Source organism: Eleginops maclovinus, chromosome 1, assembly GCF_036324505.1.
Source record: "Eleginops maclovinus isolate JMC-PN-2008 ecotype Puerto Natales chromosome 1, JC_Emac_rtc_rv5, whole genome shotgun sequence".
Classification (NCBI taxonomy): Eukaryota; Metazoa; Chordata; class Actinopteri; order Perciformes; family Eleginopidae; genus Eleginops; species Eleginops maclovinus.
In genome coordinates, this window is record NC_086349.1 from 4,980,284 (window position 1) to 4,993,875 (window position 13,592).

Consider the following 13,592-nt stretch of genomic DNA (forward strand, 5'->3'; position numbering starts at 1 on the left):
GTTCAGTACATAAAAATCACATCTTTTTCATTTGATTTAAGATTTTCTTTATTTATTAGGTCCTAATTTACACTCACATTTTGTCTAATTCCGTGTTGTCTTTTCTTCCAGATTTGGCTTCGCCGAGGGACCCTCAAAGCTACCAGGAAGCAGCGAAGCACACAGTTCACAGCGCTCTGTGCCTGACAGCAAGCCATAGAACAACGCTCCGGGGATTTGAAATCCTTCTTTAATTAAGGGAAGAAAATCTTTCTTAAAGTGCAAGGAGGTCATTACACTCCAGTAGAGTTTTAAAGACTTTGGTTCATCTATTATTTCTTTCACTATAGGCACTATCACCAAAATGGAGTGCGAGTAGAACTGCAGGTGAATCATTTCATTAAAGCTCTGCCATAAAGGCACTAGTGAAGGTCAGTGTTCCTTAACTGTCACTTCCCGAGTCTTTGATCGGGTGCCATCGCCCCACTCTTTCGATTATCCCTTTTTCAACTCCACTCTTGACTTTGAAGTGTTTTTGTGGGATTACGTTTTAAGGCCTCGGACACCCTCTTCAAGCAGCTATTCCCCAGTAATATACTCAAGCCAAAACTTTAAGCAAAATAGCCGCCCGGCAGGATGCGGTGAAGGAGGAGGATAAGGCCGGAGAAAAAGGAATAGAGGGAACTGAAGGGCAGATGGGTTCTCTGCGCCGAAAACACCAACGGCCAAATGAATAAAACATTGGAATAGAGAGGGTGTCGTGACATCTGGCCGAGGAGTGAGATATACACATTCTCCCTTTTCTTTTCCCTATTCTGTCCACTCCTTTCCCTAGCCTCATCATTCCTTGTCATCTATCCATCTTTCACTTACCCTCTGTGGACACCGAGGCGGTCCATCAAACAGACAGCAACAAGCTTGTTTTGTCGTTTAGCGGGTCCCCATCCTTCACCTTCTCCTCCCCCCCCTGGTGCGGCGTGTGATGGTGTGTCCCCTCCTCTCTGTCCTGGAGACATGCCTGTGCAGGAGATGGCGGTGAGTCCTGTCAAGTCGCTGTACTGGGAGCAGTTCCCCCCCATGACGCAGCGTCGCGTCTACTGCACTCCTGTCTACCACGAAGGCCTGCTCTATGTGCTGGGGGGCTGCAGCGAGACCGGCGCCCCCCTGGACAGCGTCGAAGTCCTGGATGTAGAAAGTCAGACCTGGAGCCAGCTGCCCCCGCTGCCTACTGCGAGGGCGGGGGCATCGGCTGTGACGCTGGGGGGCCAGGTGATGGTACTTGGGGGCATGAACCAGCAGCAGACGCCCCTGCCGTCCGTGGAGATGTACCACCCCGACGAGGGCAAGTGGGAGACGAAGGCCAGCCTGGGTCAGCCATCCATGGGAGTCACCACCGTGGAGAAAGGTAAGAAATCAGAATGCATGGTGGTTACGCTGTTGTTAAAAGCAGATGTTGGTTCAGATGATATGAACATGCTATGGGTGTGATGTAAAAATCGACAAAGATGGACCAGGTGTTTTCCAGTCTGGGTCAGTTGGTAGATACAAAACGATAGGTAATACTTTACTGTCAGAGCAACAGTGACAAACATTTAAAAAAGATTCAAGGAAACACATTTTGACATCACAATACAATCACTGAGGATATGTTCAAGACCTTTTATTACACAGTTTAGTTGAAAACTCGATTCTGATGGTCAATTCAGACACGTTGTTGATATTGTACAGTAGTACAGACCACTGTCAAGGACTATAATGACCGTTGCTAAGGAGGATCAAGAAAGAGACAGGAAAAGAGTTTAAAAGCCGGAGAGCTGGATGTCAGATAAATTAACTGAAAAAGACAGACAGGAAGTAAACCCTAGGAACACGGTATGGGCTCTGCAGTGTTTGAGGACTCGTTAGTGAAAACTGTGGACAGTCTTGAACAGTTGATCAGTGCTGCCGTAAGGTTGTTGTTGTTGTCGCAGTTCCAGCCGTTGGTGCGCCGTGGAACAGAGTTTTTTTTCTTAGCGGAAGAAATACGATCATTTTCGAGTCAATAAAATAATTTCAATTAACATTGGGAGTCGAGTCGTTAGTTTGTTTAGTATCTGGCTTTGTAATAAGCGGGATAATGTGCAGCGAGTTGGTCATTATAGGGAACAGAGCACCCGACCAGAGAGCGCGACACGGTGTTACTTAACATACATCTGATCCAGGATTGACTTGCATGATGATGATTGTGTGTTCACACTGGATGTAAAGGCAATGCAAAGTTCTGGATTGTTGCAAAATTCTTAATTTTTTCAACATCTAGGACTTTTACATACTTTTGAATTACTTTTAATATGCACAGAGCAGCAATCGTGTTTATTTTGGCTATGGTTCTTTATCTAGGTATGTACATGGAGGTAAGCCCCACCCCCTCTCAGGTGCATCTTGTTTGAAACACAAATGATGCCGCGAGAACGCAACCATTGCAAGTAACGCAAGGCTAATCTTTGCTTTGCGAACGCACCATTATAGAATTATTATAAGTGACTGATGACTTCCCTTTGGAAGAGCTTTACACAATCCATCCCATTCTATACATTCTAACATCTTTCCTTGATGATTGTAGATTGTTCGTGTTTGTGAGTCCAAAGTTGTGCTCTAGTGATCTTGAATATTACGCGTACGTACACATTAGTTGTATGCAATCTTTGTTAGACAGTTTGACTTTATTGCAGTGCTTGGAGAGCGCTCATTCTAGTTTTCTAAATGTGTCTGTCAGTCCGTGACTGTGCATTCAAATCATCAATTACTGACAAAACTTCATGCAGGATCATTAAGATTTAATTTGGACTTTGAAACAAAAACAACAACAACAGCAACAGCAACAGCAACAGCAAAGTGATTCCTCTGAAGTGGAGATGTTAACTAATTAGCTGAACGTTTTTGGAGACGCTCTAACTGATAGCGGAGCTTCTAAAGTGTCTCTCGAGTGGAAGCGGTTCTCTTCTGATCAAAGCTGAGTGCGGCTGAGATCGATGGCTACTGACACAAACCATGAAGATGGTGCTTAACTTTGGTTCATGTTTTGATTATTATCACTGGGAAGCACCAGATTCTGATGAATGAATGTTGTATATCTTCTCGCATATGCAGAACAGTAGCACAAATGGGCTTTTGGTCGACTTGGACATTTTTCTGATTATTAGGGATTGGGCAGGGTTGGGAGGGTTAATTTAAAAATTACAATAACTAGTTACATGTGAAACAATGTAATCAGTAACTTTATCTACACCCTACCTTCTCCCACTGAATGGGAGTGGGTAGTGTGAGGTTTGGAATTGGGTCAATAGCTCAGTTCAGTAATAATTGAAAGGTCAGATTCTTTGACTGACATTTGGGTTTTTCTTATTGAAAATATGGAAGTATTTCAGTGCCCTACCTGCTACTGCAACCTTTGCACTTTGAAAAACTAAATGTTCTGCAATAAATCTATTTCCTTGTTTCTACTTAAAAGCACACTGAAGCTGGAATGTTGTGTACTGCCTGTTACACCTCCAGCAAGTTGTACTCTGTGTGTGTGTTTGTACAAGCCTACTGCGATATATCCTCCTGTGTGTGCTCTACCTCGTGTGTTCTGTCAAACACAGCTCGTGTTGAAGCGCCTGTCGTCACGCAGCGTACCTCCGCTGAATAAACATACTGGACTCGTGCTCACTCCCTAGGTGTGTGCAGGCTGTCTGATGTTGTGTGTGTTGGCACAGAGGAAAGGAGTCGTGAGAAAGACAGGCAGAGTGAAGAGTGGGTGGAAGTGGTTCTTGAGTTTATACTTGTGAATTTCTTTTCTTTTTATTCTGTCTGGAATGTACTTCCAATAAACATTACAATAATGTAAGACTAAAGACTCACAATGAGCAGAGAGGGAACAGAAGTCACTGCAGTTTTCTGTGTTTACATCTCAGGCGGCTGAGTGCCGACTTGATAAACCAAGGAATCAATATGACCTTTCAAGGTAATAGAGACAGAGTGAGGGAATATTCTGTGAGATGCATTTTATTCCATACTGTATTTCATGCACATGGTAAAAAGGCACATGCAGTTGAGTGTCATACAATAAGTTGGATTCCTCCAGCATTTCTCTGATATTTAAATCAAGCATTGCATGTTGGATTAAGGGCATATTAAAGGGGCCTTTTTATGAAACCTTTGGTTCATATTTGTATTTTGTGCCTCTACTGTGATGTGTTTCCATGCTTTAATGTTCAAAAGTCGCTAATGTTACATAGACATGCCATAATGTAACTGAAGTAAACAAAGGAGTCCAATGGAGGAGTTTCAGGCGGTGGGGCAGGGTGTGTGGGAGAGAAACTCCTTCTGGAGGGAACACAGGTATTTTAGCTTCGCAGACCATTAACATGCACACATCTTTATAACAGGAAAAGTACTCTACAGGAAAGGGAAACCCATAAAGCAGATGGGGCCTGACATGCAGATATTTTGGATTCCTCCAGTGTTTCCTCAAGCATTACATTTTGGATTAACAGGTGCATTAACTCAACTTTTACTCAAGGTATACAAGTGCAAATCTGTAAAACTGACAATTTATTTGCATTTCCCCAAACAACAATTGTGTAATCACAGTTTAGCAACTGTGGCTGTGTACTTATCTGCAATTTGTAGCTGCAAATGTCTGCATTCTGGGTAATTAACTTACTGCTGCAGTAATCCACATTTAATTCATTTGGGACATTTACTCCAGCAACCAGAGACCAACGAGTTAATGATTAAGCATAATACAACCTTTGTTGCTTGTTTACATGTTCTACAAGCATTTAGCATATAAACAGGGTTATACTATAACACATTTAGTCAAATCTTACGTTTGTGTCTTATTTATGAACAGTACGAGGTTTATTTCCCGCTGGAATACAACACCAACTCTGCTCTTTTAGTTCCATCTCTGATATATGGATTATCAACAGGTAATGTTGGATTTTTGCCTGGAACATGCACACCCAGCCCCAGACTTTGGCTCAAAAAAAAATGTGTTGGCTGGAAACAAGGGACTGCTATTTTCCAATTCTGTCTGAGATCATTGGTTTTAAAGAGAATTCTGATAGTGAATCTTCCCCCCGTTATCATTAGAGATGCATCTTTTGATCATTCATGACCGCTGATGGGCCCATCAGTTTCAGATATAGCCCATTATACAATGGCCAAATTTACAAAAAGCACCCTCAATGGTTCATGCTGTGTGCACAGCTGCAATGACCAAGTATTATCACAGCCACTCACTCACAGTCTTGCCAACTTGACCACTTTTGCTAGATTTTGCAACTTTTCACACCCCCTCTGGAGCCTTAACTCATTTAAAATAAATATTAACATATATTGCATTGGAATTAATTTACACGTTTGCAGCTTGCAGGGATGCTGGGCTGTATAATGCTTTTTGGGGTTTTCTTTTTCCTGTAGTGTGTTGTATAGGTTTTTGTGTATGTTAATAGTGTGCAAAGTTCCCTCCAGAGAGATTTTCTCTCCCACACACTACCCACCCTGCTGGAAACGTCTGTAACATAGTGATGTCGCCCCTTATACTGGCTCGTGCTAGTCATCTCCCGCCCGTTAGCCTCTCACAATGTATTAACATTGTACATGACACGCTAATGGGCGGGACATCTCTAAGCTGCTGACCAATCACAACAGAGCCCATCCAGCTAATCAGAGCAGACTGGGCTCTGGTTTCAGACAGAGGGTGAAAAGAGGTGCTGCATCACAGGCAGTATGAGACAAATAAAGAGCTTTTTGAACATTAAAGCATGGAGACATGTCCCAGTAGAGGCCTCTTTAATATCTTTAATCCATAATATTTTAGCAACAACTTCATTTTATTTTACGTTTCATATTAGCTTAGAAAGTGTTATCTGTGAAACCAGTCTTTGGTGCATTGTAATGAGCACTGATACAGACATGCTTTCAGTCTAAAACTGTTGCAAAAGAGTTCTCCTCTAAAACCCAGCAGCCAAAACACTTCCCTAAAGTGTGCTGTCACACTCATTAAAGGAAAACTCCCATTTAGGAAAAGCTTAACATTAACAGCTCAGGGGCTCTTGTTTTCATGTTGGCTCAGCTCTGCAGAAATGATCCGCTGGAGTGCGTTTATCCTCTCCGCAGCTGAAGTGAGAACATAAAAATATACAAAACACATGAGGAAGGCAAACCTCACTCTTCAGTTGTGATCATTTGTTTCTCAAGGCGCAAGTCCTTACGGAAGGAAGAAGAGATGTGGTGTCGTTGATAATCACTTCCACCAGTAGACCCGATGAATAATTTATCTGAGGATTATGTCTACTGTTGAACATGTTATCTCAATCACTCCTCTGCTGCATTGTTACTGTAGAAACAGAACCATTGTTCATGTTTTTCTCACCATCCCAGGGAAAAATTCCCCACTAATGTATGACCAGTGTGTATGGTGTAGTTGGGTCACCAATGGCTGTAGTGTAAGCTGAAAAAGAACATGCTTTAATTGGATACTGGGCTTGACAATACTTGGATTCTACCCCACAAGGAAACATTCTCCCCTGCAATTTGCCATCCCAGCTCCAGGATTTGGATCAAAACTTTTGAGCAACCATTATTCACAACTGTGTCTGCGTATCTTAAAAAGTTTCCCTGCAGCTGAATCCTTGTGAAACTCCTGCAGTTTCCCTTGAGGGCTACAGAATTTTAAATGAGACTGGGTGTGAAGCTGAAAAGAGATGAGAATGGTTTGGCACGAGATGTGCAAGACGGCGGCTTTTAAAACCCTATTGCTGCTTTTAAAAAGGGTTGGTGTGCAAGTGTTAGGGCTAGGGTTAATTATAACCCTAAGGGAATTCAGTTCGGCCATTCAAAGTATCTGAATTTATCCTGAGGATATCATGGGAACAGCTATACCAACTCCGATAGCAAAGGTGATGCATATACTTTCACTAAGTCAAAGCATGTGTATTAGTAGCCAATGTGTGTGATTTAATACACATGAATTGTGTGCGTCTTGCATAGGCTTGCAACCTATACCAAATCTGTACTTCTGTTATATTGCATGGTGGTAATTTGTATGTGTTTAATTGATTATAAAAACATAAACTTACTATTATATTGTGTAAAATGACATCAGCTTTATCTTAGCCTTTACTCAATGTTTGAAAGGAAGACACAAAAAGGTCCATTATAGTCTTAAAAGCCCCTTGGAACCCCCCCCTCTCCTTTACCTATGAGCAAAACATATTTGAATTTCTGAGTCATTGATCCTTAAGGGAGGCTGTGGCTCAGTGGGATGGTGCGTTTATCTTGGGATCAGGGGGTCACTGGTTCCATCCCCACTGCAGTCAGTATGTCGTTGTGTCCTTGGGCAAGACACTTCACCCCAAATTGCTCCTGTGGGGATTGCCCACATTATTGAATGTGTGTAAGTCGCTTAGGATAATTTTATACATGAGGTTTGTGTGAGTCAGACTCTACGTCCCTGAGCATGGCTCTGAAACAGCAGGAGCCTAACTGTGTATTGATAAATCCATTGTGCGGTCCTGAATTAGCAGATTGAATTGCAACTGCTTTTCTCTCGGAGTCCCGCCCCTTATGTCAGTTTTAACTTGGCTGTATAATATTCTCTTAACCATGTACTGTTAATACGTTATTCTGTGCTACATTTCTATCCATGAAATGTTAAGCAAGCTTCCATTATCCCAAGAAACCGACATAGTGATCCATCTTCTCTATAACATTTTGGTTTATTAACTGCATATTGTTTACATTTCTGGCTTCAGATACACTTGGGGGATCTGACCTGCTATAAACATAGTGGTGCTGGTGTTTTTGTAAAAGCTTCCAATAATGGGTTTGTGTTGTGCAGAAAGAAGTAGTTAAAAATACAAAGGAAAGGCAGTTCAGTGTGTGTGTGTGTGTGTGTGTGTGTGTGTGTGTGTGTGTGTGTGTGTGTGTGTGTGTGTGTGTGTGTGTGTGTGTGTGTGTGTGTGTGTGTGTGTGTGTGTGTGTGTGTGTGTGTGTGTGTGTGTGTGTGTGTGTGTGTGTGTGTGTGTGTGTGTGTGTGTGTATATGTCTTTAAGATGTTGGTCTGGTGACATGCATTAGCTTCTCCTTTCCTCCACTTTCCTTTATTTCCTTTCTTTTCCTTTCCTCTCCTCTTCTCCACATCTTTCCTGTCCTTTCCTCTCCCATGGTTTCCTCTCCTCTCCTCTCTTTTCCACTTCTCCTCTCCTCTCACCCTCTGGCCTTTTCCTGTCTTCCTCTGAATTTCAGAGTTGACTGATCAAGCGAGCGTTGCTGTTCCTTGGCAACAAGTGTTTGACTGCATGTTTGTTTTTAGACTAATCTGAGGCAGCAAGTAGTAAATGTGTGTGTGTGTGTGTGTGTGTGTGTGTGTGTGTGTGTGTGTGTGTGTGTGTGTGTGTGTGTGTGCATGTTAGACAGCACTACACACTGCATGTTCCTAAATTAGCAGCCAACTGAACATGTGTGTGTGTGAGTGTGAGTGCGTGTGTGTGTGTGTGCATATAGTGGAGCCTTTCGCTGCCTGAAGAGAACAGTGTGTGTTTTCTCCCTCTTATCCTGCAGTTATCTCTTTCTGCCTCTTCCTCCTTCATCATTAATCCCAAACGTTGCCATGCAGAAGTCCCTCAAACCCCCTCCTCAAACGCTGTCCTCTTTGAGTTTCGGCTTTGCCCTTTTATGTCGTCTTCCCCTTCTCACCTGCTTCACTTCACTCACGGATCGGCTAAGCATACATTGTGTATCTCTTTCCTCTGGCTTAGCTCGTTTCGCACTGAGACATGAAACATTGGGTATTATAAATGCCCCCACTGCTCCTTTAGAACCTGTCTCTTTTGGTCCTCTTCTTGCAGAGCCAACTTTTTTAATTGCCACTGTAGCGTGACTCAGAGGTGTCATACTCCCACTGCACTGATGGTTATAATTTCCTTTTTCCCTCAGTCTGTGATTAATGGCCGCTGGCCTCTCCTTAGTCAGCAGTCAGTGTCTGTCTGTCAGCCAGCCTGCACACAGCTGACTGGCAAATAACTGTTCCACACCTCAAAGATATGAAATATGTTTCCGCAAGGAGGAAGATAAAGGCATGCTGTCATCGCTTCAAAGTGTCAGAAGACAGTTTTGAAGGTGTCAAGTGGGTTACAAACAAAATCCAAAGAAAGACTCATCCTCTGGCGTTTCAGAAAATAGTTACTAAAGCATTGTGGCTGCCTCTGAGTCTTATATTTAAGTTAAAGGTCTCCTATTATGCTATATTTGAAAAATATAATACCAAACAGATCACCCATTGTAGCATGCCTCATACCCCTCTATTTCAACCCTGTTCCTGAAGTGCTGATTCTGTGTCACTTTAAATTTGAGCAGAGCTGAAGCTGGTCACGCCTCCTCTGTGAAAGTTTTCTACCGGGAGAAACTCAGCTAAACGCTGCCGTGATTAAACCCCATATTATGTTCAAAACCACATCCAGCATGATTTCTGAAACAGTTCTCAGTGTTTACCTCTAGAGCCGAGACATTATATGTATTATATATACACAACAACTCTAAGTCCCTCCTGCAGACATCCTGCTGAACACACAGACACACAGAGGTGCTGCGGAGGGGATTCAGCTCGCAACTGTATATGGGGGACGGTAGGTTGGGACGTGTCACGTGGGCGGGACGTTGCCAGGAGTTCAATGTAAAGCCAGCCCACATTTCCGATATGACATCATAACAGAAGCAAATCGGGATCAGTTCGTTTGTACCCCCATTTTTAGAGATGTGGGTAAGGAGGTAAAGAGAGAGGGTTGTATTTTCTGACACTTTGTGAGTCTCCTTACACACCGGGGACACATATTTATGTATAAAATACATCAAAAAACGCATTAAGCATATTATGGGACCTTTAAATATGTACGTTTCTACTTCCTGTATGCCACAGAACTCAAAGTTCTCTTGAACAACTTGCACTGACCTGCTTTCTCGGCACCCGGAGTTTCACTGTGAATTATGCACAAGTCTATGTCATTTGGCCGAAAGCATGTAGTGTTCTTTTTTTTAAAACATTTTTTGGGCAACCAGTGCCTTTTAATATAGTGAGGTCGTCTGAAAGATGCGCGGCAAAGGGACCCAGGTCGGATTCGAACCCGGGTCCAGCGCATGGGGATCAAACCCCAAGTATATGGCCGCCTGCTCTACCCACTGAGCTATACGACGGCCAAGCATCTGGTGTTGTAAGGATATGATCATGAGAAAATGCATGGGTCGATTCAGTCATGTCCCATATGATTGAAATACGTAGGGCAATGGAGCTCCTACTGACTTTAATGTGATTATTGTACTGTATGTATATGTGATTTCATTTGTTATTACCACCACAGTATTTCTTAGACACTCTTAGCCCAACACAACACATATTAGTATCTTAGCATCCATGTTGTTTCCATATTTCAACCAAAGTACCAAAAACGACTTCTGGAAATGGAACAATTTGAAGTGGCTGTGAATGCACCATTGGCCTCTGCACTCTCCGGCTGACATTCTAGTTACAGTCTTGTAAATATTTAATGTTTCAGCAGCAGGTGAAGTAGCCCCCATTAAAGAAACAGACCTCCTTGGAGCAGGAAGGAGGAGAGACCTGTTTCCACAGAGCTTACTTTTATCAACACTGATTCCATTTCAGATTCTGTCTCTATGTTAACACGGTGAAGACGTGCTGGAGGACACAGCAGGAAGGATTCTTCAGCAGTTGCTGTGTTTCTTTATCAGCAATTTTGTGAATCAAAAAGTTGCTCTTGCAAAGAAAAGTCAGGGGTTGTGCAGGGTTGTCTTACGAGCTGTCAGTGCCTCTCCTCGCAGGGTTTTGGGTTACAGTAGAGGAGTTGGATCAACCTCTCTACATTTCTGCCTTTTATATACATTTTAAACGCTCATATGTTTCCTGTCCTTCCTGTATGGAGTGACAACTACAGATTGCAACATAAAAAATAACTTCCTATAACCAACTTGTTAGTAAATTAAACATTCTTTTAGTCAGAACACTGTGAATGTTATTCAAATCAAAAGCTCTTTGTATTTTCTGTTCCCTCACACAGAGACCTTACTTCAGATCAGTCAACTCAACTGTGGTTAAAAAGTGCCATTTATTGAATCACATTTAGACATGAGATTCCTGAGAATCTCTATGACTGCAACACAACACTGTCAACTACAAAGTTGCATTTCCAAACAAATAATCAGCATTCTTGAATATCTTTCATGGGGAACTTATTTTTTTCCAAGATTACGGTTGCAGTGGGATAACATTTTAAATTGAAAAGAATCATCATAACACAAATGCAACAAAACTACTTGGCTAGGTTCAGCAAACTTCATGGTTTGGTTTGTCATGATTAATTTTAATTGGTAGATCAATCAATCAATCAATCAATCAATCAATCAATCAATCAATGGTGCTTTTTTTTTAAAACCGCGAACATGAAATATCGATCTTTTTTTGACCCCCCCTTCCAACATGACCTGGGGACTCCATGATTGGATACATATTTGTGATGCACAGGAAAAAAACTGAGTAGATTTACTATTATCTATCTATTTAAGCACTGTACTAAAGTAAACTTTTGAGATACTTGTACTGTATTTCGATCTTATGCTACTTTGAGCTTCATTAGTTTTTAGTTTTATTCCACTGCATTGATTTAACATTTTGAATGTAAGACTTTTACTGTAACAGATTATTCCTCAGTACTTTTCCCACCTCTGGTGACCCATCATCACACATACTCTGGGAGGAAATTAGTTTCTCTAGCAACTTAATTGACAATGCAGTCTCAACTGAAAGGCCTTTTTCTGTTTTTGCTTTTTACGTTACGTAATGGTCAAAGGATCATTGGAGCAAGGGTGGGGCGGGACTCAAACAAAATACTCATAATTGAATAATAACATATCTTATAATCCATTAAAAAAATAGCTTGAAATGCTCAGCTCTTACATGTTGTCCCCATTGTTAACCATAGATGTTCAACATGTAGCAGGCTGATGAGCTATTCTATTATATCAACATTAATCCCTTTCAAAAAGAGGAAACTGTTATTTTTTTTATCCGTTAAGTGCTTCTGTGCACATTTGAAATGTTACGCAAAATATTTCTATGAACAAGATAAGCCAAAAATTTCTTTTTAGATCCCAAATTACACAGCATAATCACAACAATCAGAATAAAACCGCAGTTTAAGCTCATTACGACACACCTGGTAAACTATTGCAGAGACTCTTGTATAAATCTGCATTTTGAACAACTGTAATGGGTTAACAGTAGCAACAAAAAAAAATGCCGGAAACACACAGGTGTGTTGGGGGCCACTTTGGAGATCTCTTTGCTTCAAATGAGCTGTCTTAGTCTAACCACAGACGCTTACATTATTATATTCTGTGTGTGTGTGTGCTTTGTGTGTGTGTGTGCATCAGTACTGTAGTGGGTCCTGTGTGTTTGCGTTCATGTACTTTTTCCCTGCTTTGGTTATTCCATCTTAAAAATACACACAAACCACATTTCATGTTATCCTGAGAGACTCATTGAATCCTAGCTTGAGCAGCTTGTTCACACCAAGGATCTCAGCATTAACACACACTTCCTTCCAAAGCCATGATTGTTAGTGCACACATAACAGCATTCTTCTTTTAAAGGTTGTTTTTCTGAGAGGCTTGTGTTCAAGAGAGCAGAAAAGCCGGAGATAATGACTTCAAAGTGACATTTGTCTGGGGAGGCTCTGCACTCCCGCCTTAGTCTGTTTTGCTCGACGAAGCTTTTCAGCATGGTGAACTATAAAACAAGACTTGTGCTAGGAACAAACTTTCAAACTTTCAGCTTTTCATCCACCTGAGTGAGCCAAAAGTGCTGAGCTCATTGGTTTTTCTGGTGTGTATGCTGACAGGACCCTCTGATAGTGGATCCCTGATGTCTGAAGTTTAGATGTTCTGCTGGAGTGCACAAGGAAACTGGAGATTCTGCTTATCCATGTCTAATCAAATATTGTATCAACACTGTATCATTTCAAGAGTGACGTCAACTGAGAGCATGAGCGGGCTAGCTTTATCCATTCTTTCTGCTAAACTAAGCTTAACTCAAAACAAGCTTTCTCTTCTAGGAAATACAGAATGAGATGCTTACTTCGATTCCGGGCAAAATCACGGCCCGCCCACTTTATGGCGAAAATAATGCATTAGAGCGAATCGGAAGACAATAGTTTCTTCCTAATTTAAAGCTGCTGAGTCATATATTGCACCACAGAAATCAGAGTTTCATTGTAAGCCTGCTGCCTGGACTTTGGTTTCAGACAGAGGTTAAAAAGAGGTGTTGCAGCACAGGCAGTATGAGAAAAAAAAAGAGCTTTTGACGATTAAAGCATAGAGACATGTCACAGTAGAGACAATAAATACTATGAACCTGAAAAGGAGCAGAATAGGGTCTGTTGAATATATTTTTCAATGATAATTTAAATAATGTTTCAAAAATAGTGATTTCCTTGTATGGTAATTGTAATATCAGTCAAAATAATCATTTAATTATTTATTTACAATGAGAGGGAAAGTCTTTCTGGAGGGAAGTT

General features: G+C 41.6%; 1 protein-coding gene across 1 annotated transcript in view; it reads left to right on the plus strand.

Moving 5' to 3' along the window:
* Positions 1-294: 294 nt before the first annotated feature.
* LOC134871092 (kelch domain-containing protein 8B-like) overlaps positions 295-13,592 on the plus strand; it is a 150,701-nt gene continuing 137,403 nt past the window's right edge. Inside the window, exon 1 of the mRNA XM_063893691.1 lies at positions 295-1,384. Coding sequence (XP_063749761.1) covers positions 994-1,384 — 391 coding nt within the window. The 5' untranslated portion in view covers positions 295-993. The remainder of the gene's footprint in view (positions 1,385-13,592) is intronic.